A 26,292-nucleotide genomic window follows, 5' to 3' on the forward strand; every position below is an offset into this window, starting at 1 on the left:
TCAGCAGATCAAAATGAAGTGTTAAAACTATTTTAATCACTGCAGTAGCACATACATATACAGAATAAACACTGTATATAAATAGGCTTTCAAATAATAACAAACCATATCTACAAATAAAAAATACCCAATACCTCTTCCTCCTCCTTCCCCAAATTACAGCAGTAACATTTTATCTTCAGCATAACTGATGTCACAAGTACAACTCTCTTTCCCTCCCATGACATAACTAGAGTGGTGTGGTCATCAGCACCAAGAAAATAAACATTAGTCACTCCTCACTGCTGCATATTCTAGTTTCTGTGTATTGTATTAATAGAATATACTGTGACTTAATGTGTCTGCATACTTATGTTAACATATTCTTTCTGTAACAAAAACCAGTATTACACCGCAAGCAAGGTTGATATTTTTCTTTCACAGAAAGAGTAGCAATTTTTTAAACCATACCTTTTTCTTCTACATGAATTAACAAAGCAGTTTAAATATTATGTTAAATTATTCATCTACCAAATCAAAATGTCTTATACTTTCTGGAAAAGTATGGTGATGCTTCTAGCAGGTCAAACCCATGATTTGTGTCTTTTTTGTCAGTAAATTTGATAGAAGTTACAGCAACACACATTCCTGACATTGTTCAGCTTTACTTCAATTTCACATAGAAAGGGGGATGCAGCAAGTCGGAAGTGAAGTCCTAAACATCACAGAATCACAGAAAAGTTGGTCAGAAGGGACCCCTGGAGGTGATGCAGTCCAACTTCAGCCTTGAAGCAGGTTACCAACACTAGATCAAGTCAGCCATAACCCTGTTTAACAAAATCTTGAAAAACTCTGGGACAGATTCTGCAGCACCTCAGGGTTAACTGTACCAGCACTGCACTGTGGCCACAATCTGACATTAAAATTAAAATTAAAACAGTTCTTTATTCATGCTATAATTTGTTTTTAAATACTAAAGGCAACAAACAACCCTGGATTGCCTATTTATCAAAAAATAAATATATCACAGGTTTTAATTATGGAGAACTTCCAGGGACCATCTTTTCTGATGGGAATTGCTGTGTGTAGTATCTTGGGAAAACAGATTTTAAGGATGCTGTTAAGGATGAAAGGATAAAAACCTGAAAACAAAGAGCCTCCCACTGAAGAGAAGGGTTGGTTTTATTTTCTATATTTTACATAATAAATGGCTTGAAATAGGCCTTTACCAAAATTTTAATTTAAATAGGATGCAGCTAGCACATTCATCCATTTATTCAATCATTAATGACAAGTATTAACAGATAACTAAAGGAAAGTGTCGCTGTATTTAGAGATGCAACCATCTCAGTTTGGTCATCTGCAATCCCCACTGATTGTCTTTCAGAAAATCCAACTCATATTTCTTACACCTTTATGTAAAAAAGATATTTGCATTTTCACTAAAATTTCAAGAAAACACAATCAGTTCTGGGTTGTCAAACACTCATTTCTTCCTCTTTGTGTCTAATCCTGGTATGTTCAAAGTGGACATGTACTTTGCCTGAAATAGCAATGTTCCTGTGAAAAGAAGACTTAGTGAGGGCTCTCCACTGCACACTGCAGCTATGTAAAGCATTGCACTTATTTTCATTACTATTGAAGGCACAGAGAAATCATAAATTGGCCCACTAATATCACAGATAAAGTCTTCAGTAGTAAAACTTAGAAAACCCCTACCAGAGAGTTACCATCCTATCTACATTGCTATCACTCTTGACATGCAAAACCAGAATTTGCTGTCACAGAACAAATGTGATACAGAGCAGCCATTTCCAAATTTCTGGGTGATAACCAACCACATGAACATCTTAAAATTTCTCCTGGACCACTCTGCCTTCCTGTTATTAAACTCTTAAGTGAAAACACTACAAAGCAGCTGCAAAACGCAGCCTCAGATCACAAGCTGGTAGAGACCACAGCTCGTGAACCACCAGAGCAGTCATACTGAAATACAATTTACATAGAAGTCCATGATGCCATTTTCAGCATCTCAGAAAGCAATTAGACTTTCCAGTATATTTCAAAAGGAAAAATAAAGTTTCCTAACTATAACACATTTGAAATCATTTGGCATGTGGGCACTTGGAGTCCATATTTTAAGTACCACATTGTGTAAAGGCAGACCATTTGGAAAATGATATCAACTGATCCACAGTATTGCTTTTAGTGCACACAGTTCAGTCTTAAGGCTGTCAAAAGCAATATCTACAGGTTGTGTCTGGATAAATAATAAAAAAGAAAAAGTAGGAAATTTCATTACCTTAAAGGAGAATAAATTGCACTAAAAGTATCCATTCTTTATGATACAAAACAAAGCAAAAAACCCATATAGTAAAAACCTGAGATGCATCATTCACTAGCATCAAAATTCACATTTTAACTAAAATAATTTTTCAGTCAGAACTATTCCATTTTGATAAAATCCTTACTATTTTTGGCTCAGTAAAAAATCTTCAACCTCAGCACACTGTGTGTGGGAAAGATGTGTTTACTGAAAATCACCCACTTCAGTAAGGTGGGCACTTCCACAGTGGCCTGTATCTTCCACTTGCACACTCACCTTGATCCAAAAAGCTACTCTTGAAGCATGATAGTCCTCAAACTGAGAAAGACTGGAAGAATCCGGCCATCCTATTTCATTTACTTTCTATTTAGATTACACATAATTAATTTCCTCAGAAATGTCCCATGTCAAAACAGGCTGAAATAAATCAAACACAGCTCAATTGGTTTTGACAGCTACACTGATTTACATCTGCTGAGGATCTAGACCAGTAATTAACTCTTAAACAAACAGTTGTTGGTCAAGCAAGGGGAGAGGGTAAGAATAATTTGCTCCTTCAGAGAGAAGAATTTTGATATATAGACTGCAATCCCTGTCTGTGTCACCAGATAATGTCAGGAATGCTGACATTCAGCTCCCATACTGGCAAGGGGTTCTGACAGGATGGAAGATGGCTTCAGTGATGCAGAACAGACATGGAATCACTTTACAACCTTATGGCATGTTTAACTGCCAACATCACTGCACTTTTAATTGCTCTTATATAATGAAAGTGCATGGCAAAATTTGAGGAGCTAGGAGAGGACCTAGAAAAGCAAATCATATTCCTAGCAAGAATATTCTCGTTTGGAAACCTGACTAAGTATAGAAAAGCATTCCTATGTTTGCTCAAAATAGATTAATACAATGCTCAGAACTTCACAACTTCTGATTCCAGCTGAACTGTCAACAGCAAAAGCCAATTGGTGCCCTTTCAACACAAGCCAACCCATTCTTTGAGGTAAGACCAGCAGTTTGGAGATGGGGGTTAAGATGAGGCTGGATGTACATCCTGAGTTTCAAACGGTGGCAGAGGTTCTCTCCAGTAGGTGAACTGGCTGTAAGTATCAGAACAAGGGAAGTCTGATGAATGACTTCTTTTCAGCAAAGGGAAAATGTGGTCTACCACTTCACAGAGTCTGACATAGCTGGAAAATAATAAAGAAAAAAAATAAAAGAATGCTGAACCATTTCAGATCATCTTGTTTTGAACTTTTTTTTAAGTTCCCAACCACTAAGGCATGACTACATTTACAAACAGACAAGGTGGACAAGTCACCCTCCTCAAAGGAATAAAACTAAATTTTATTTTTGTGCACAGATTCCAGAAAGGATTCACAGTTAGGATAAGAAATTCATTCTAATCCGTTCATTCTAACAAATGATACTTACCTAGTGAGAAACATGCCATTTTATACCCAGATCATCTGCTAAAATATTCAGGCATCACTAAAATATTCTGCTTCTCCATTTCTGACAAGCTTGGTTCAAGTAGCTCCCTGCTCAACTGATTATTCATATTTTATACACATATGGCTCCCCTTCAATTAAGGACACCAACACTAACACTACTAAAAGCCATTCCAGTGGGTTACCAGTGCCTAGGCATCTTGCTAGAAGCACTTGACCCTCTCTTCACATTTTGTTTTCTGGCTCTTCTAGATAGGAGATCCAGGAAAAGGAAATTTTGAAAAGGCCAGGAAAAGGCAGATGGCATCAGCAAACTAGTGAGTCTCATTTTAATGAAGACTAAATCAACCACTTCTAAATCTTTTACATTATTAAAGTAGATGGAATATATTATACTAAATGCAAAAAAATTCTTTTTGTCAGTTTAATTGAAGGGAAGTGGAAAATCTGCATTTTATTCTAAATCTTTTTTGTTTTGTTTGAAGTATTCTAAGGAATCTTTAATTACTAAAATTGAATGGATCTTTGGGCAACTTGAGTCACAAGTTAGCACAGCAAATTTAGTCCATAAAGTATTAGGGATAAGAGACTACTTACGATGAGATGTTTGTCTTTGCATGCTCTTGTATAAGTTCTCCTTTGGGATTAACTGTAAATATCCTGTTCAAAGAAACCCCCACTTGTTTGTATGAATAAACATCCTAAACAGAACATAAAAGAAGAAAAATCGTGATTCTCCCTTTGCAAAATCATGCACAATCTTGCTGTAATATATTACACAAAAGAACACATTTACACAGAACTGGTACTAAATTTAGCTACTTATTGTGTGCCTGAAATTCTCCCATTATGTTACAAATGAAATCAATCTAATGAAACGTTCATGAAACAGACAATTTGCTGCTAGGTAAGAAGTTTGCCACTTCAGTTTAAACTGTAATCAAAATCATGTTCATTTTTTCAGCAACTTCCCCTGACACAATGATAAAATTCAGTAAAGAACTAATGACATTTGGTATAAGAGCATTAGAACTTTCATTTTTCTTTCAGACAATATTTAATGTCCTGTGTGCATTGTACCAAGTATGTTACAACAGTGTGCAGAGGTTAAGATGTAACTGACACATAAAATGGGAATTATTTTTTAAGGACAAGGTCACAAAATTCACAACAAATATGTCTATACTAAAGCCATCACTTAGCTCCTGAGTTCAGATTTGTGGCATATTCACACTCTATGTCAGAGCAAGGGGAAAAGAAGGGAAAGCAAGAAATATATGCCAAAACCACAGCAGCGAGCCCCAGCAGGTAATACAGATACAATTATGGGAAGTACAATTAGAAGTCAGAATTAAGAACGTCTTCTAAGAAATTCAGATTGTTAAGGAAAACAATAAATAAGCTTTGATCTGTTCTGAAGAAAAAGCTTGACAAAAACAAAGTTGAAAATATCGCCTAGAAGATCAGAGCAAAACCAATTTCCATTTTGCTAATATAAAACATGGTTTTAACAGCCAAGATGGTGAAAAACTGGAATATTAATGAAGCCACAAGGTTTATTTTTACATCTATATTGTAAAGACTGTTAAAAAAAATTAAGTAACTGCACAGAAGTGAAGAGCAGCCACTTCAAGAATTCAGCATCATGGCAGTCCACACACTGTCCACACCCGTAACATCCATGTGTACAGAAATTTGCTCTTGGAAAAACAAAGCAAAAAAAAAAAAAAAAAAAAAAAAAAAAAAAAGAAACCAAAGCAACCAAAGTAGAAAAAACATCGGAAAACCCAGAGCAGAAAAATGAGAAAGCTGTGATCCTGAGCTATACAAAGCCCACCACACATCATACACCTGAAGCCTCAATCTGGCAGCAAGCATTAGAGTAAGCTACCAGTAATTACTTTAGAAAGAGTAACTTCATAGTTTACTTAAATTTTTTTTAATAAAATAATTATTTTAATGCATGTTTCTCTGCGGTTCAAAAAATTGAACTAGAGGTAGTTATTATTCATAATAAAACATCACAGAAGTTTTTAAAATGTTATTTCATAATCATATGTTTAAAGGTGCCTTGATAATGGAAACTAAGGTGCCCGTAATATAACAATTCCATACAGTAATGGGACAGTGAGGACCTCTGACACGATGCTTTTAAAGAAGGGATAATCACATGCCGGGGTACCCCCTCAGCCCAAGCCCATGAGACTGTTTCCTTTCCCAGGTGCATAACAGCATTCTTTGGTCCAGGGCAGGAGCAGGAGCCATCTACAGCCCAAATATCCAGTCTTCCAATGGGTGACAGAGATCTGTCTTTCCTTTTCTATGTCCATTTTATCACTTTCCATACAGAGTAGAACCTTTTGACTTCAATGGGACATTCAAGTCTTTTGAGTGTACTAAGAGTTTGAAGTGTAAGTCTCACCAATATTAATCTGAAATATTTTCCTTCTGCCCACAGGTATCTCACTGACACTGTATCTGTGTGGATTAAAATATTAAGATGAGATCACTGTTTCTACACAAGCTTAACTGCTAATTTATGCAGATAAAACATAGTTACTTTGCTGCTCTTCCATCTCTGAATCCTACATCATGGTATTTTTGAGGAAGAGCCTTAATATTTTCTTTTGTACAGGGCCTAATAAAATGTTCCTAATTTTCCTTTAAAGCTTCTAGGTTCTAATACAACCGAACCATGAAGTAACAGCAACATTTCTGTTCTCTAGAATAGAAATAAATTCAGCTACTACTTACAGCAGGTCTGTTTCCAAAAGCAGCATAAAAGGGTTCTGTGTTAGGATAAAACAAATTTTTGATGTCTGTCAAACACTGAACTTTAAATTTTTCTGGCTTCTTTTCTATGACCTCCCTGAAAAGATGAAATACACATGAAATATGTGTACATATATACACACACATCATGAAACACATGAAATACACCACAAACCATTTTATCTTCTTTATTCAACATTTTTACCTAGTTAGATACTACTAACTAATAGCATCTACCCTTCTCCAATACATCTTTTAGAAGTCAGATTGCCCATGAAGACAAAACAGCATTCCCAAGTTTACATAATGGGCACAGTAAATAAATCCTCTGAAACAAGGTAACTTCAATTGAAATATACATTACAATGACAGCTACTGAGCAAGGATAGTGGATTACAGGGAGTAGCTGCTAAACCAATCCTTAAGAGGCAGAAACTCTTATCAAGTAATCTGCCTCCTGAGAACTGCAGAATGATTCACAGATTACATTAGCTCTCACTGTTCATGGTGCTTTTCTTTAAATTTTATTTTTAAAAGGATTGCAATCACCACATGTACTAGAAGCATCTCAGCCTGTTAAGACAGAATTACAGTCAGGCTCTCCACCACTGCTAATTAACAAAAGTTAGGGTATAAAGGAATTTTCTATTTCTCTTCAGCTGCTCCTTACAGAATAGAGAATTCATTAATGAACAGAGGAGTTCTCATCTCTGGGCAAAAGCCCTTTCACAACAGCTTCTCTTGGCAAGAGGACTGAACAGGTGGCAGAGTCTGGAGTTCCCATAACATAGGAAGATGCCAGCATGACACAAAAGCATTTAAGAAGCTCAGAATCCAAGATCCTAGCACCAACACATATGTCAAAGGAAGATGTGACTAGTACAGAAGCTTCATAGGAGTAAAGCAGCCCTTTGAAATAGCAGATCCATGTACAAATCAATGTCTGAGAACGTGCAACAGATGAATAAAACCACCTTTCCATAGTCTTACATACACCTGTTCTCAAACCTATAAGGATTAAATCTAAGGATAAAACAGTGAAGACACTTACTGCCCACACACCTCAGCAGTTACAGTAGTGTACACTGAAAGACAGGCATTCCTTAAGTGTAAACAAGATAACAAAAGGACTACAATTTTAAATGTATTTCTAGATACAAAGAGCGTAAGATAACAGTAACTACCTTCCACTGCATTTATTACTTAATCAGTCTGAGAAGTGCACTGTAATACCTCCATGGCTTCTTATATTTAGAACATGACTGGTAAGACAGCCTGTAGCACATCACTCAATCAGGAGAACATCTGAACAACCTTCCATTAAAAATTCTAATGAAATATATCCTGTCACAGCAGCTTTTAACATATTTTAAAATATTTTCAGTAATCACTTGACATGCTTCGCTGAATTAGGCAGAAGGTACAATATTCATAATCTGTGCTGTTACTATTCACTCACCACAGTTCAACACCTAGAAAAGATAACATTGTCCTCACAGAATCCCACACTGCAGTCAGGAATATTAAAAAATCATTTCATTTTCACATGAATTTCTTCAAAACCCACCAAGAAATAACCATCCACAAAAATCTACTTATGCCATTTGGAACATCTTACAGGTAAAGACAAGAGTGAGTGCTATGAAAATGTCCACATTTCTCCCACAGCTAAATATGAACATATGAAGTCACCAAGCAGTACCTACTGGTAAACAGTGAACACAGATGTGCCTTAATATACATCTAAGATATAAACTAGGCAAAAATCAGATACTGAGTAACTACTGAATTTTGGTCTAACAAAATTTCTTGTTAATTAAATTTTGCACCAATATGTTACAAAAAAAAAATCATTATGTCAAGTACTCTCACTTAAAAAAAGCTGTTAATTCAGCATCCACCAACCTCAGAGTTTCCTTCTCTGTAAAAGCAAAATTGCATTACCTGTGAAGAGCTGAGAATAGGCTGCTTGGACTCAGCAAAACTGGCCCTTGAGGCAGCACAGTTCCTCTTTCATTGACCCAGTGCAAGTATCCTCTGGTCATGCCTGCCATTCCAATAGCTCGTGCTGAGCAGTACAAAAATTTATATCCATTTCTGTGAGCAGATACAAAAGAAGAAACTACTGTAAAAATAAAGCAGGTGTTTAGATATTAATAATTTTGAGAGTTTACTTTTACATTAATCAAATCACGGCTGTTAAATAGTCTTATGCTTAACCCAGACTTCATTTAAAAGGAGTAAAAGCAGTTATGTCAGAAAACTGGATAATTAAAACCCATTTAACCCCGCTGCATTTAGTGATTACACTTAAAGAGGGCTCTTTTATCTCTGCTCCTCTCAGGACTTATGACTTCTCATGGTTACCTTTCCAACCCTGTGTGGTGGAACCACTGTCCCCAGAATTAACTGAAAAGACATCTGCCAAGACAAAAACACTTAGCATAAAGGAGTATACTGGTCTTTGTTGTATTAACAGTGTTGCATTCCTGTCTCTGCAAAAAAAGATGCGCAGCAGTAACATATTTTCTCAAGGTGGAACAACTTGAGCTTCAAAGCACCATATGAGAAGTAATCTTTAACTTGACACTGAAATAAAAGTTTTGGTGTTACAGGTTGCTTTTGATTCTGCTCATGAATAGAACAGAATCCTATCTGATATTAATTCAACTTAATAGCAACTTACTTTCCAATTCCTATTAGAAAATTACTTTCCAGAAAATAAAGAAATACTGTATGCAGTGCACATGTGGTCATTAGATCTCACTATTAAGCATTTATATGGTGTTCAACTTCAATTAAAAAAATTAATTAACATTTTCACCAAATGTAATGCAGAGGTTATACACAGAACTCAGTATGTGAATTCCCAGGCGGCCCTGTCTTTTCTGTGAACATGTATGTCTAATGTGCAGACAAGTGTCTCTGGCATAATTTAGACTCCACCATCCGTAATATATAATTCATCATCTGTGTAAAAAAAACCCAATAAACTAACTTAGCATAACTCCAGTACACCGAACAAATCCGATTAACTAAGAGGAGAATTGTGATCTGTACCAGAGTCTCTTCAAACATTTACGGTAATTTAAACGTATAAGAAAAGCTGACATGCTTGCAATAAAAGAAAACACAGTCACTAATCCTCCTTGTAAAAATTAAAATCAGATACTTCATCTGAACCCATTCAGACATCAATTCATTGTTCCTCATTTCCTTTTTTTCTCTCAATGGGTAATTATAAAAATGCCCATACTCTGTCTTTGATCTTCCAGTGTACACAATGGCTTGACTACATTGCAAAATGTATCCAGGGAACCAACATTACACCTGTACTTTTGCAGTAGCCTTGCTCATGTAGAGGCATTCCCACACATGAGCTAGTATGGCCTAATTGTTTCTCTCCTGTTCATACTCATCAGATTAAACATCCCCTTTGTTTTGGAATAAATTTCTCTAGGTTATATCTGGATGTTAACAACATTAACTGACCTAAAGCATAGCTGACACACTGCTTCCTGATACTTCTTCAAGAGCTAATGGGAAAAAAAAAATTCTTAACATGGTTAGATCCCAGGCATATTGAGCTGCTTTTTGAAGATGCCCCTCTTTCTCAAAGAAGTACATAGAATGTAAAAGCCACAGGTAAACATGATGAATCCAAGTCCTTTACCTGCTCCAGTGGCATGGAAGGTATTTACTACTGTGGACCAGCACACATCAGTGCAGGTCAGCTACTGGGCTATAATACAGCAGTTAAAGCACTGATGTTGCCAGGTTAAAGCCTTTTCCTTAGGCCCTTAACAGTGTGGTCCTTATTGACTTTCAATAATTTTAAATTGCATTTTAAGCAACTTTTACTTACCACCTGCTCTCAAAATTAACCGATGATGGAAATATTTTAAAACTGATCCTTCCTAACCTTGCGATTTTACAATGGATTAGCAACACTTACAGAAAAAAATAAATAAATTATACAATCAGCAGATCAGTGTCTTTGAGGCTTGTTATTCATATAACAAATACAATAACAAAACTAGCAGTGAGTATCCAAAACAGAGAGATTTCTAGTCAAGATAAGACATTTTGCTGTGTTTTACTGATGAGATTTATCTCACTTGACTAGAAGCCTGATGTTTAGACAGTTCATATCAAAGCTGTTTTATTGAACTCCCTTTCTACTCCCTGGGAAAAAAAGTGAACTCCCCCAAACAGACTCATTCCATACATTTTAGGTTTAATCCCTGCACAACTCCAGGTAAGTCAAGTTCGGCAAGAAGAATTCCAACTACAGCGACCACCCTGGGCCAGAGTCTTTATGCATTTCACAGTCTTCTCAGCAAGGAGTGAAAGGAAGGTGTATTAGCATCTTATTAATTAATACTGCTGTAATTCCCAGTTTGCAAGAAAGTTCTACTTGCTGCAACTGCATAACTCATTCAAATTACTGCAGCCTTGGGAACTGTCTATATCTGTTTGGGATAGCTGGAAGAGCAATCATCACTCACAAATAGGGTGCTTTTGCTTTTGTTATCACAAAGCAGCTTTTTGCTCTGGATATCACGCAGGAGATGTTTACACTGTGTAAGCATCACTGAAGTGGCAAGATACTGATGAAACTGTCACCATTATAGGTTAAGAGAAGCCTACAGAAATTTTAATTTTTTACACGCAAATGAATAAACACAAGCCACAGATGCATGAACAGATTTACTGAATACTCACTGGCTCACTTTATGGTACAACTTTGCAATCCCTTGGTGTGTCCAGTCTTTGCCAAGAGTTGGCAAAATATGACCTAAAGTATCTGACCTGAATAAAGGAAAAACAGTATCACTGAACTGGAAAAAAAACCAAAAAAAACCCCCAAAAAACAAAAAAAAAAAAAAAAAAAAAAACCCAAACAAAACAAAACAAAAAAAAACCAGCAATCAAATCTAATACAAATCTCACTAACTTACTACTTGAGTTGCTGCAAAGGAAAAGAAGGTATTCTGTAAGGGACTGATTATGATCAGAAGATAATTATTCTCCTTCTTTTTGAGATAGGATGAGTATGCTCATCCTTGGCCATGTTTGAATTACTCCTGTGCCTCAAGATGGGTAAGCTTGTGCCCCAAAAGGTAATATGGAAGTCACAGCACAGGCCACCAATCAGACTTCTGGGAGGCCACCAGTGCTAAGCATGCTTTTTGAGGTTTGTGATAAATTTTCTAAATAAACCAAACCTACCCATAAAGGAAGTTTATGGGAAATTGAAAGTCTGAGGTAAGTCACACTCTAGCTTACTTCCAACTAACTTCCCCACATTAATGCAGGAGTTGGTCAGGTATAAACTATTTTGAAATATTTATTCTGGCTTCGATGTATTTCCCACATTATATGAGAGAAAATTATTTACACTATAATGACAAATAGTGCAAATAAGCATCTTGCTTGACTAAGTGTTGCACAGACACACAACAAGAAGTCCACACCCTGAATAACTTGCATCTTAGAGGAAGAAATATTGGGCAGTGGCTTAGGATGGATTTGCATTGGCATTGTAAGGTGAAGTGATTCAGTAACTCTGGGCAGATCAATAGCAGAGAGAATAGGTCCCACTCACTTTACTGAAGCTTAAGAAAGCAAAGTGGGGAGAGATGTTAATTTACATTGGCACCAAATGAAAAGTTTGACACACAATGGATAAATCATAAGAAAGAAGAGTTTCAGTCTAAATCAATTATTTTAATTATCCTCAGATTGCTCTTGAAAATTATTTTTCCTTGTTCTTTTTCCTAATCAGATATAGCTACGTTTGATTTCGAAAGAAATTGATTTCAAAACAAATTAAACATCTCACTTCAAAAGACAATACTTCTATTTTTATTTTGTGTTTTCCCTGTTCCACACACAATTGTTTTCCCCAGTGTTAAATACACTACATAGACACCAGCAAGTCAGCCAAGCATTCTGGTCACTCCAAAACTATGAGTTTTACCCAAAGTGCTAATCTGAAACTTTCCATCAGATTCTGGTTCTGACATGAATTTTGGAGTCTAGTCTTCTAAGCAATAATGCCTATTACTGGAAAGCCCCAGGAATGCCATTTAAAACAAAATTCACATGTTTCTTCTTTTTAATTAATCCTTCATATTTAATTACTACTTCATTCATAAGTGTGATGCAACAAAAAGATTAGGATTTTGCAGAAGGTCCTCCACTACTGCTGTAAACACTTTCATGAAACACCAACAGGTAACAAATAATGGGCACATATGGCAGGTGTCTATTAAATTAAAAATTCAGCTAGATTGTTGTATTATTTGAAATCCAAATTTTAAAATAAATTTTAAAAACCCAAGAAACAAAACCTCTCAAAACACAAGTATATGAAGATTCTGTAATTAACATTCCCTGTTAATTATGTTTTCCTTTAAACTAAGGGGTCATATAAAGTCTCTCTGTTAATGAACTCACCGTGTGATTGTTCCATCAATATCAGAAATAACAACTTTATCATCCCAATTCCATAGGTAAATGGTGCCTTCACAGCGGCAAGTGCCTTGATACTGGGTTGTAACACTAAAGGTCACATCATTGGGGCCATTCTTGAGTTTTAAGCTTTTCTGCAAGACATTATCAGCAAGATGATCAACAAACTGAGCATGTGAAATGGACACAGTGTAAAAGCTGCACATGACCATTGCCTTGGTGTATTTGGCTGGGGAAGCTGGTATGGATTTTCTCCTCCCATAAAGGCAAACCCATTTGGAGGATTGTTACTGCCCAAAGACCAGCGTGTACCTGTGGGGTAATGCAGAAGAATAGGGAGACCCAGTATGTGCCTCAGGAGATTTAACCTTGGGGGAAAAAATAAGCTGTGGTATAAATTGCATACTGCAGGAAGCAAAGTAGCAGGAATTGCATGAACTGATGAAGAATAAATTTTGCAAGGAGAAAGGGGAATGCAATGATGACCCAAGCCAAACCAGTGTTAGTGCCCAAAAATCAGGTATGCTGCTTTCCTGTCCTGACCACCCATCCTGAGTGCAATGGGGCCCAAGTCATGGATCTGAAGGGGTAGAAGAAGCCCATGAAATGGGAAAGTAATATGTATTTATGAAAGGATGGGAGAGTAATTATTTACATGTATGTTTGGTATAGAGATAATTTAAGAATGTCGTTAAGTTGTATCCCTGGGTAAGGAGGGATTTCAGTAATGAGAAATAATTGCAGTGAAACAGTTAGAAGACTTTGTGGGAACTGAATATGATACAAATGGTATGGAATAAGAGACAGAAATTTTATTAGGTCTGGCTGAGCTAGAGTTCATTTCCCCACTGCAGCCCTCACAGTGCTGTGCTTTGCATTGGCAGCTGGAAACGTGTTGGTAACACCCCAGTGATTTGGGTACTGCTGAGCAGCACTGGCACAGCACCAGCACTGTCTCCAACATTCCTCCCCCATCAAGGTGCTGGGGGCAGGCAGGATCCTGGGAGAGGACACAACCAGGCTGGAAGATCCCAATTAACCAAAGGGGTATTCCATACCATACAACATCAGCTTACATATAAAAGATAAGGAAAGGAGGAGGAACAGGGCATTTGTTATTTTACAATGTTTGCCTTCCAGAGCTGAAGCCCTGCTTTCTGGGAAGTGGCTGAGCATCCCTCACTGGCAGGAAGTAGAGAATATACTTGTTTTTCTCTTTGCTTATTCATCTTATGTTCCCTCCCTTGTCCTACTGAGAAAGGGAGTGACAGAGTGGCTTGGCTGGGCACCTGGCATTCAACCAGTCAACCCAATTTGGTCATACTGAATTTTATTGCTTTCAGTAGAGGTGTTCTAAATAACAACGGCAGAGGCTTACCCTGTGTGGTGTATATTAGATATTCATTTATAGAACAGAACAAAACAAAGAAGTAACAAAACTCTGTTTCACAATCAGGTAAACAAGAAAAAAAAATCCCCAAATGTTCACATAAACAGTACAAATGATGGAATAGGAAACACCTATGGCCATTCCTCATTCTGAAAGACAGATATATATGCAGAGAGAAATATGAGCAACAAACTCTAATAAACTCTAATTAAGATCTTCTGTAGGGGTATATGTGTTCTGCAGTGTTACATCTCTTTTGTACAATGATCAACCTCTTACACCACGTGAGATATTATCCTTCAGCCTACACTAACTATGCTTAACTCTCCCATTTTGATGCCCTTCTCTGTCTCCTGCGCCACTTAGTGACATGTGGGACAAGAGGCTACTGATTTGATTCTATTTGTGAACCTAGCTGTTGGTTTTTCCAAGTCCTGTAGAAATTTAATACTCTTAGTATATATTTTTCTTCATTATCTTTCATTGCAACTTTTCAATTAGTTTAAAAGTGAAAAGGGGATGAGAATACAGAACACTTGGGTAACTGATGAATCTCACCATTTCATCAAGAAACCAATTTAAGAGCAGCTTTAACTTCAGCTAATTTCTGCAAGGTTTCTGAAACTGAAAAGTCCCATTTTATTTGTGTATCCCCTGCTTTCTGTTTGCCACAGAAAATAACCAACACATCTCATCTGTCTCTTGGGAAAAACTGCTTCTTACAAATTATCCAGGCAGTGAGTGATGGGCTGTTAAATGCCATACAACTCTTGTGGATTTCCTTCAGAAAATTAATTATCTGTACCTAAGAGGACAAGAAGTATATTCCTACAGTATCCCATTTTCCAGATCAAATTGAAATGTACAGGACACAAAACTGCAAAAGTTTTCTCATAATTAGCCAAAACACCTGTATCACAGAAGAAGTGAATTGGCTTCAAAGAAATTAATATGCTCCAAAAAAATCAATAGCTTGGCCCCATTATAAATTCACAAGCAGCTCTTTCAGAAGTTATTAACAGAAAACTGTATTTAAGCAAAATGTGACTATCTGCCTATAAATGAGAGAAAAGGAAAAGAGAAAGGAGAAAGAAGAGAGGCCTGTTAATATATACATGTTTCACGTACTACAAGAAAGGATGTGGTTCCAATACACTTACAAATACACACTCTGGAATTTAGTTTTGATATTTTTCTAAATGAGATCCCATTTCCAAACCCCAGCACACGCTGCAAGGAACAACATTCATGTTTAATACAGAAAAGAGAAGGGAAAAGGTTTTTTTGAAAAATATAACAATTGAGAATTACATGCAAAACATAAGAGCTAATTAAGCTTTGAAGCCTGAATAGCAGTAAAGGTTCATGTCTTATTAGAAATGACATTTCAGGACAAGGATGTAAAATTAACTCACAAGCTGGTCAGAAGTGAGTCGAAGTGATTTTTTGTAACTGATTCCAGACAATAATGAGAGATGACTGGAGTTGGTTTGTAATGACCCGAGGTTTTGTTTGGCAGCTCTGGGGTCTTCATCGCTTGAAGAAGATTCATCTTTTATTCTGGAACATTGCACACACAGAAAATGATGTTCTCATGTCAGTAAATGCATCTCAGTATCCATTAAAAATGCATTAACAGTGAGTCACCAAATAAGTCATTGATTCTCTGCTACATGTACTATCTCACAGGAGGTCGTTCATATAATGAGTTTTAATACATCAATGAAGGACCAAACTTTCATTCAGACATTCCCCATTATTCAAACTTGGATTGTTACAGGCAAGTGAGTGGCTATAACAACAGTTCTCATTACTTAAGTGTAATGAATATAAATTAATGTACTATATTAATTCAAAAAAATCTCACATGATAAAAAAATTAAACCCATTAGATACTATAACTACAAAAAAATCCTCTGTTCTCAAAAGAAGACAGAGGCATTTGTTATGCTGACGGCTTTCTCTTTCCCTCTTCTCTCCTCCCCCAAGGAATTTAAAAATTAATTTTAAAAGAATGCAGGTTATGGAAGCTTTATTATAAAAAATAACTCATTTTCTTTCAATGAGAAACTTCAGATAACTGGATTATTCTTTTCCAGGATTTGCAGGACTACCCTGTTCAGGATACAATGATGAAAAGTCATAAAACCCGAGCTTTCTCTCATTTGTTTAAATACACATTGGAATAACTGCTTTTGTTCTGCTACAACCATTTTCTAGAAAAAAAACTTGTTAAGGATATTCTTCCTCAGAAAGAAAGTTTTCCTACAGTAAAAAAACCTATCACTGTAGGTGTAAGTTAAAATTCTTTCAGATACTACAAATCTAATCTTTTAAACAATCAGTATTTGGCCTTTTATTTCAATCACACCAGATGTAGCTTGATGCTAGGAAGTCTTGACCCAATATCAAGGTACTGCATGTCATGACTAGCAACATTTAAAAGCCCATCTTATCCTTTGTGATATATGATCTCAAAAGCTTTACTCAACATCCCACTTGTCACATTTTGCTTGAAAACAAAAAATTTTTATGAGATTTCTAACGCCAGTTAAAATTTAAACAAAGAACACCCATTTCAGAATCTAGTCTGCTTGAGCTCTTAATACCACTTTAAAGTTTATCTTTAAACAACCATGTAAGAAGCAGACCTATATGTCACTTGTCGTCCTTAAAAAGAAAATCAGCCTTTCCAATTTACTCAGGTTCTCAGTCTCAGAGAGGCAACAGAGACAACAGCTAATCTCCTACAGAATGAGGACTCCTCCTTCCAGGACATCTGCCTGGACTGCAACTGCTGACCACCAAAAAGGATGAGAGCTTTTTGTTTCAGAAGGATGACCCCTGAACCTCACTTAATGAGCATAAAGCATATTTGAATCTGGTCCATTTCAGCTGTAACTGCAGCCAGCACTAACAAGATGTTCTTTACAATAAGATCTACACGCACAGAAAAGGGACGCTGTAGATCCGTCCCTGGCTAACTCATCCCTCCAAAGCAAAAGAAAACTCATTTTATGGAATCCTCCAAGGTGAAATTCTGGCTGTACAGTAAGATTCATTAAAAGCATAAGAAGGAAGAGACTCCTGCAATCCTGGAAAGAAGTAACAGAAAACTATGACTACTGCCTGTGAAAAACACTCTGGAAAGTCCCATAACTTTCCAAAATACGCAGGAACCAAGTAATTTGTCAGGCTGCAAAATTAAATAAAAAAAATTTAAGCAACTGGGATCTGACAACAGCTTGGGTTTGTCTATGATGTTCCCATAAAGGCTCTAGAGAAATACATGTAACTTTGGAGAACTGCTCCAATTAGTTTGTTTTCAAGGGGCTGGAATATGTGTCCCAGAGCTTGTCCCAGTGCTCTGTGAGCCAAACCACAGAAATGCCAGAGTGTACTCCCAAGCTGTGCAGCCCTGCCAGGGGTAGGGGCCTCCTATTTGCATTTACGTGGTGCAATGAGTAACAAATTAGAAGTATTTCACTGAAACAGTATTTCTTTGTTCAAATAGTTGAGGTAAATTGCTTTGATTTTTAAATGCTAACTCTTGCTTGTCTCAGGTACAGATGATTTTGGGGGTACCTGTCTGCCCTGCTCATCTGTGAAGAGTCTTCTGTAAGTCCATTCTCACTCATTTCTTGCTCTGGCTTTGTTTCCTGTAAAAATACAAGTATGAGTAGTTGTGCATCTCCTGTTGAGCAGAAAGTAGATGTTTTTAGAGAAATATTTGAAAATGATATTCTGTCTTGTACAGACTTGGTAAAAATTAACAGCATGTTTGCCTCCTTTGCTTGTAGGCAAAATAAAACCCTTAACGAATAAAGGCAGTACAAATAACTAAAAACTGCAACTGTAAAAGTCAGAAGAATTACTAAGATTTAGTTTTGCAGGGAAGAAGTAGAGAAATGTTAGATTTAACATTAGACTTCACTGTTGAAGTTCTGGGATCAACTCCATAGCTACTCATTTCATGCACCTCAAATAGCTAGATTTCACCTGAGAAACCAAAGTACGACTTGAGAGAAGGAAAAAAAAAACAACCAAGAATTGCCTTTAATAGAATCATTAAGATTTTTAATCCAGTAAAACTTTCTGAAGTGCTTTTATCTTGAGTAGATGCTGAACACTATCAAAGTCATTCCACAAGATTTTTAAATAGTGAATAGTTCTGCTTTACACAGTTCCATTTAAAGTTGCCACAGCTCAATACTTCCAGAGAAAATCCTAAAAACTTCAAACAACTATAAAACTAAAATCTCATGCTCTGAAACCCATACTGACAGATCAGCACAATGGTTATTTCATGCAAGGTTAAATAAGTTCTTGACTGAGGCATAACTATACAATTGCATTAGGAGTAATTTTTTCCCCTCAAGTACTAATGCTTCAGCAGTATAAATTAATATGAGGAGGTTTTCCTATACAACAATATTTCATATGCACCTTTGGTTTATTCAGTTTTCTAATGTTCACCCATGACTTTAAGATTGTTATCATAAAATTCTAATGCTCTGAAAAGAAACTCAAAAATACTTTCAAACCAATATATATAATCAGTTTGCCACCTTAGGTTTTGCTGAGTTTTATGAGTAACTCACACTACTCATAAATATGTCTGCTCTTCGACCATCAAAAGAAAGATGCAGAAATGCAGGTAATCTGCATGAAAACTTTAAGTTACTGGCACATCTCTTTGATTCTACGTTTCCAAACAGAGATTTAATACATTAGATACTACTGCCTCAGATCTGTGCAATGAAAATAAATGCACAACCAAAACTCTTCAGGCAAATGTTTCAGGTACGGTCTGATCCAAAGCTTTCTGAAGTCAAAAAAAACCAGACTTCAGACCATGTTTAATGTGTATATCTTCAGTCAAACTGAGTACCAAGTTGGCCTCTGAAGTAAAGTTCTGACGCATGAATATACAGATACCCAGCCCTCCCACTGCAACCAGTAGGAAACTCAGCTTGCTTCTTAATAAACTCTGCTTACCTCTTTAATAGTGCTGTTCCTCCCTCGCCATGAAAACCACCACCTTCCACCTTTCTTGGGCATCTTGTCCCTCATTATAGATTCCACAGTTGCCTGTGATAAATGGATGGTAACATAAAAAAGACCCAAAATAAAGGACAACCTGACATACATAAATGAAAAAGTACCAAACACACAATTTTAACTGATAATAAATAGAATAAAAGTAAACATACTGTCTGTGGACCATAAATTCTACTAAAGCAAAATCTAATGGTATCCAGAGCTGCTCTGAAGTAACTTAAGCATGAATACTTATGGTATTTTTAAAAGGAAAATGAAAAAGAAATCAAAGAAGAAAAAAAGCATAAAGAGATATTAGTATAATGTCTAGAATGGAGAACCTGCTGTTTCTAAGTTATTTAGTACAAATTATACATTAAAAAAATAATAATTTCCTGAAGAAGGCATCATGCAAAACAGTAACAAACTGACATGCAATAGAGTTATTTACAAAGTTTGTATTTAATCACCAGCTTAGAAAAAAATTCAAAGAAGTTACTAGCTTTTATGAGTTTATGAATTATCACACTATGAATTTGACTGAAAATGTTAGAATTGTTTCTTTTATAAACCTTTTCTACTTTTCATTGGTTCTACATACTAGACACCAGTAGAAAAGTTTCTTTGAATATCCGTAATGACTGGAGCTTTATGCATTGTAACAAGGGGAGCTGAATTCTTTCACTCGAGAGAAGCAACAAATGGAATGGGAAAATAGTATGGTAAAAGTGGCCACAGGGTTTGGTACACCCTAGAACAGCTTGACCACTGCATTTCTCAGCTGATAGCTTCCACTGCAAGTAAGGTCACCAAAACAAAGCTGTGATGTTGATTAATGATCTTTTAAAAAAATTAAAAAAAAAAAACCCTAAGAACTCTTAGCAATTAAGAAGGGGCTGTGTTCAGATGTGTGGCACAACAGATCCCTTTTCTCAGTTTTTCCATAGGTTTTCTTCACTATATTATCTAAAGTAGATGAGGAAAAAAAAAGAAATTACAGGTATAAAGTTGAGTTTTTCTCTACAAAATAAGAAAAACAAGGAGCAGATGGAGCTATGAAGAACAGGGAGCCACCATTGAGAGCAATTATTACAATTTAAGGAGATTCTCAAACATGTCAACAACTTCAAGCAGATGTCCTATAGACTTTTAGTGAGGGAATTTACATACCTATGATTAGATGTGCAATTAAGTGTATTTTACACAACATCAGTGATTTTTTTTTGCAAAAGCTTCCATTTTCAAACACTTCATAAACTCTGTTTATTAATAAAGTATCTTAGTATTTCAATTCCTTAGCTTCATTACTACAGCAAATCAAAACTCTAAGTAACAAGTCATGAACAAAACCAGTAGGATGACTTGTAACATAAATCAATGTAATTTCAGAGATACAGTAAACCAAGTAAACCTTTCCAATCATACCAACTACAAATACTGGCTTCTCCACTAAATTAAAACAGCACTCTCTAGAAAGTTATCAGCATTCAGAATATAAATTAATCATTAAAAAACCCCAAGCACATTGAATTATACACTCACAGAAGATTTTTCTCAACTGATAACCTATATGAATAATGACATAAGTATAAAGGTGTTGAAAGAATTGTCATTTCCTGTAACATTATGGAAAAATATTTTATAATACTTTTTTACATTTACCCATCCTAAGCCAAACCAAAGACATGTGGCTTAGGCTTTGAAGTGTTTAATTTAAAATGCAGTTACTTTACATTATTTTTTGCCACTGAAGACCCAATAGGCACCTATCAAGGTCTGAATCACATTGTGTGAGCACAAAACAAATACATAGAAAGATAACTGTGTACCTTCTGTGGGTATTTGAGCCCCACGGGATGAATCCCACCTCTGATGATTACTAGAACACATGCCCTAATGCACAAAACAGCTGATTCTGTGTCATCTTTGAAATTCAAGCCATGTTTACCAGATACTTGGGATTTTAGGTTTAATTTATTTTATACTAGGATGGTACTATGCAGCTGCACATGACTTCATATAGAGGTAATATGGCACTAAGAAAGAAACACTGGCAGAGAGTATTCTGAGCTTTTAAGAAATTTTTAGTCCACACTGACGGCAACAGAGCTAGCATTTGAATTCACACAGAACAATCCCAAAAATATGGAAAGTGCTGTAAATGGCAGGAGGAATGTTTAGGTTCAAAAATTTATTAAATCCATGTCTAACTGGGACACAAAAGAGTCATAGTGGTGATACTACTTCTTTATATACATTTACAATATTTCTGTCACGAGCACCTACATGGCACCAGGTCATGTGGCACTGAACTAACTTCTTCAGCACATTTATATAAGACAACACACACAGTTGTCACAGAGTCATAGAGCCATCTAGCACTACTTATCTGTGTTATGAACAACCAACTGAGAAACAAAAAGCTAGCAAGCTGTAGGCCTTCCCCATCCAGTATTTAAAGTTTATTCACTGAGGTTATTTCTATGTATTTAATAATATATGCTGTATACATATGGGAAAGCAAATGCCAAGTATTCAGCTACAGCAAACACTAACATGGCTCAATATAATTTATGTTTACAATCCATAATAATGAAGTAAAAGAGAAGTTTTCCTACTTCAAAGTAGTTGTAGTAACTTTAGCCTAGCAAACAAACACTATTCACAGACCAAACTCAGTCCTTATTCAGGTCATAACATAAGAGAGATGACTGGTTATGTGTAGGTAGGTTTTACTGATGTGCAGATTCTCTTGTACAACAACCCATTTCCCCTCCCTTAATCAGTGGCATCATTTCAAAACTCCTCCTCTTACCAGCCTTCATGTTCAATCTCACCTTTGGCAAAGGTTTCTGGAATGCCTGCATTGCCAGCAGAAGGGGACCAGCTGTTGTCCAGTTGTAGTACCTGGGCATGCAAGGGAGGCAATTACAGCATTTTGTAATCCCAAAGTCCCAATTCACAATCCACCTGGCATTCACCACCTGGCAGGTTAAAGCCATGAATCACAGGTCAAACTCCGGCCTGCACTAGTAATAACAGACTCACCTTATTCCACAGAATGCTTACAGGTATTTACTATATTTATTTTTCAGGGTATGCAAGAGAAGCTAGGCCTTGAGCAGAAAGGGTATTTGCCACACATTCCTCAAGTCATCATAAAATTACAGAATGGTTGGGTTGAAAGGGACCTGAAAGATCAATTGCTTCCAACTCACCTGCCTTGGGCAAGGACACCTTCCACTAAATCAGGTTGCTCAGGGCCTCATCCAACCTGGCCCTAAGCACTTCCAGGGATGGCACATCCACCACTTCTCTGGATAACCTGTTTCAGTAACTCATTATCTTTATAGTAATAAAGAATTCCTCCTAACATCTAATCTAGACCTCTCCTTTTTTTTCCATCTAAAACTGTTCCCCTGTATCTTATCACTATTATCATATAAAAAGTTGTTCTCCCTCTTTTTCTAAGACCCCTTTAAGTGCTAAAAAGCTGAATGAAGTCTCCCCAGAGACTTCTCTTTTCCTCGCTGACCCCCAGGTCTCTCAGCATCTTTATAGGAGAGGTGTTCCATTCCTCTGATCACTTTTATGTTCCTCGTCTGGACCCACTCCAACAGCTCCATGTCCTTCCTGTTGGGGACCCCAGAGCTGGATGCAACACTGCAGGTGAGGTCTCACCAGAGCACAGCAGAGGGACAGAATCACCTCACCTGCCCATGTTGCTTTGGATGCAGCCCAGGACACGTTTTCCTTTCTGGGCTGCAAACAGACACTCTTGGCTCATGTTCAGATTCTCATTCACCAGAGCGCCCAAGTCTTTCTCTACAGGGCTGCTCTCAATGAGTTCAACTCAGCCTGTACTCATATCTGGGATTGCCCCAAACCAGCTGCATCACCTTGCATTTTAGCTTGTTGAATTTAATGAGCCCTTTTCTCAAGTTTGTCCAGGTCCCTCTGGATAGTATCACTTGCTTCTGTTGATTCCACTGCACCACTTAGCTTTGTGTCATCTGCAAATGCACTGAGGGTGCACTCAGTCCCACTGTCTGTGTCATTGACCAAGAGATTGAAAAGCACCAGTCCCAAGACAGAGCCCTCAGGGACCCACTCATCACCAGCTTCCATTGTGACAGAACTGTTGACGCAACTCTCTGGCTACATCCATCCAGCTACAGTCCTTATTATCTTATTATATTCTTCTTTATCACAGCATAAGCCACATTTTTATAAGCTTTAACTGTTCTCCCATCAAGGAACTACATAAAGCTTAGGGGCTGTAGTCTGTAGGATATCAAGCTCCTGCTATTATATGTTGAACATGACACAACTCTTGTTGCAGACAGTAGGACAACTACACTGTCTAGGAAAGATAAAGCTCACACGACATTAAGATCTGCACTAAGGTCTCCTCTCTTCCCAATACATTCAGTAAGCAGATAAATACTACCATCAGATTCAGAGAACAGTGTTGGAAGCAGTAAGTGACTCACCTCAGACCACAGAGAGGGTCAGGTATGAGGCTGCAGCATACACAGTACAAACTATCACCTGGTACATCAGCCTTGTATGAGCCATGTCTACAATTAAGGGTAGCCAAACCTCACTAAGCACAGCACAAAGCCATGATCTCTCCTCTAACACTGTTTGCAAGGTGCAAGGAACTCTCAAATTAAAGAACCCCCAAAAAAGCTGCATTTGGCTTAGACCACAGCACTGCCCTGCCACCAGCAATATAAACACACAAAATAATGTCTTAGCCTTGTCTTAGAAGTGGAAGTCTCATACTCAGTGGGTGAAGCTTGAGAAGTCTTGGAAAGCAATGCCTCCACAGAGGCATATTTACAAAATATTTGGTATATACAAAAAAATTAAAAAAAATAAAAAAAAAGCTTGGTTCTGAGTGACTGCAAGCAGACCAACATATCCCTGTAAATATTAATTATTCAAACTGGCTCAGGGCGAGCCTTAGCAAGTTCACATCATATTTCATTTTTACTCTGTAAATTGAATGTGAATACTATTAGCATTTAATAACAGCTTCTTGAAATTCAAGCTGTGTCAGTTAGCTGTAATAGGTCATCTGAAACTGCTCTTCACTTTTAATTCAAAGGAGGAAAGGTAACTAGAAGGACCTGAACTCACTAGGGAATTGACTCCTTCTGGATGAATCCAAGTTACAAACTTTTAAAACCTGGTTTTCAGCTACAGTTATATTGATGTTATGCACTGAAGTGAAAAAGAGGTGTCCTTGTTACAACAGTATTTTTTTTTTCTGAAATATACTTACTTATTTCCAATCTTAACCACAAGGTTAGGGTCATCAATGATAGCAGGATTGTCCACAAACTGCTGATATGTTACTGCATGCTCTAAGAATTCTTCTGTGGGGGAAAGAAGTTACATTTGTAAAGCTTGCATTTATAAATGCCTGGGATGGGCCAACCTAAACTTCTCAGCATCCTCAGAGACATTGGTTTCACCTTCATTACGAGGATGCTGAGATTTGACTGCAATGTGGAAGCATGTTGTTCAGACTCTCAATCTCAGAAGATCAGAGTTTCTTTGCTTCTGGATGTGTTTCCTTTCAAACTAAAACCTAAAGTGAAAGCTCAGGGATGGAACTGTAAGGGAGGAAAATCTTCTTTTAGGAAAATTATGTAATTTCCAAGTGATTCAGATGACAGTATGACTCAAATCACAGTATATTTGAAATGTTTTAATAATTAGCTTGTGAGCAGTAGTCAGTGTAGCATCAGGCTCATATGATTTTATGATGCCACATTACTGCAGAAAGTGCAAGTCCTAACACATTTATTTTCCCATTATGCCACTGGTAGTTTAAGGCACAAAGTACTGTGATTTACCTAAAAGTTATACAAGAAACTGGAGGTAGGGCAGGAATCACGTTAAACTTTTAAACTCCTCCTCCTCATAGCCTCATTTATGGACCACCTTTTTCACTCCCAACTCCAACAGCTGTGAATTTCCTAACTATATACTGTACTAAGTGGCAAAAGTATCATTAACAATACTGTGATACAAAACATAGCACTATTAGGAAGTAAAAATACCAATAAAATGCTTTCAAAAATTTTCACATACAGCAGATTGTTTAAATGTGTTAAAAATCATGAGAAGCTCTAAGAAGTTTATCATTACAAGGCCAGTATTCATCTTCTCATCCCAATGCTGAGCACAGCCACAGGAGGGCTCTGCAGCCTCAGGCTGGGAAGCTCAAACCCAGCTGCCAGCGCATGTCTGCAATTCATACAGTCATGCTGTACCTTTGGTTATCTCTTTGTTCTCGGTAAGGCCTCCGCAGAGAGAAATGGCAATGGAGGGCAAATCCCGAATGCCATCCGAGGTGCTTTCAGCCCCACTGTCCACACCTGAGCTCCCGACAGACTGCGGGGAGTGGCTGGCTGGCCGCAGCCCCATGTCAGCCACGTTCTTGCTTTGGGCATTATCCCCACTGGAAAAGAAAAATCAGGAATTCAGTCTCCATGTGTTCATTCCCAAATTCACTCACTTTAACAAGCACTGTTTATATCGGGTACATGCTTAGAAAAAAAAAAGGGGGAAAAGGAAAGAAAAACCTTTGTTTAAATTTTACATCAAAACAAAACAAAGTAATATAGGCCTTGTGTGCCCTCCAATATTAGATTGCTTCTACTTATTTGCCTAAACTAGACAGTTATAATTATAGCTTCACACATGTATAAGAGCTAGGAAAATAAGACCACAAACTGTATAATCTTAGTAGACAAAAGAATGGTACGATAAGCAAAGTTTATACTAGTAGAATTATTCCCACACAGAACAAGAACAATCATATAAGTTTATTATTAAATTTACA

At 36.9% G+C, this 26,292-nt stretch overlaps 1 protein-coding gene across 2 annotated transcripts in view; it reads right to left on the minus strand.

The window, feature by feature from the left end:
• Positions 1 to 3,332: 3,332 nt before the first annotated feature.
• The window catches only part of LPIN1 (lipin 1), a 37,015-nt gene continuing 14,055 nt past the window's right edge, over positions 3,333 to 26,292 (minus strand). For both annotated transcript variants that reach the window (XM_062488470.1, XM_062488471.1), the window contains 12 exons: positions 25,721 to 25,908; positions 24,724 to 24,817; positions 22,271 to 22,340; positions 19,392 to 19,484; positions 17,979 to 18,052; positions 15,809 to 15,953; positions 12,989 to 13,137; positions 11,252 to 11,338; positions 8,471 to 8,623; positions 6,509 to 6,623; positions 4,352 to 4,455; positions 3,333 to 3,492 (listed from right to left, as the gene is read on the minus strand). In XM_062488470.1, coding sequence (XP_062344454.1) covers positions 3,333 to 3,492; positions 4,352 to 4,455; positions 6,509 to 6,623; positions 8,471 to 8,623; positions 11,252 to 11,338; positions 12,989 to 13,137; positions 15,809 to 15,953; positions 17,979 to 18,052; positions 19,392 to 19,484; positions 22,271 to 22,340; positions 24,724 to 24,817; positions 25,721 to 25,908 — 1,432 coding nt within the window. The remainder of the gene's footprint in view (positions 3,493 to 4,351; positions 4,456 to 6,508; positions 6,624 to 8,470; positions 8,624 to 11,251; positions 11,339 to 12,988; positions 13,138 to 15,808; positions 15,954 to 17,978; positions 18,053 to 19,391; positions 19,485 to 22,270; positions 22,341 to 24,723; positions 24,818 to 25,720; positions 25,909 to 26,292) is intronic.

This window comes from Cinclus cinclus, chromosome 3 (genome assembly GCF_963662255.1).
Source record: "Cinclus cinclus chromosome 3, bCinCin1.1, whole genome shotgun sequence".
In the NCBI taxonomy this organism is placed as follows: Eukaryota; Metazoa; Chordata; class Aves; order Passeriformes; family Cinclidae; genus Cinclus; species Cinclus cinclus.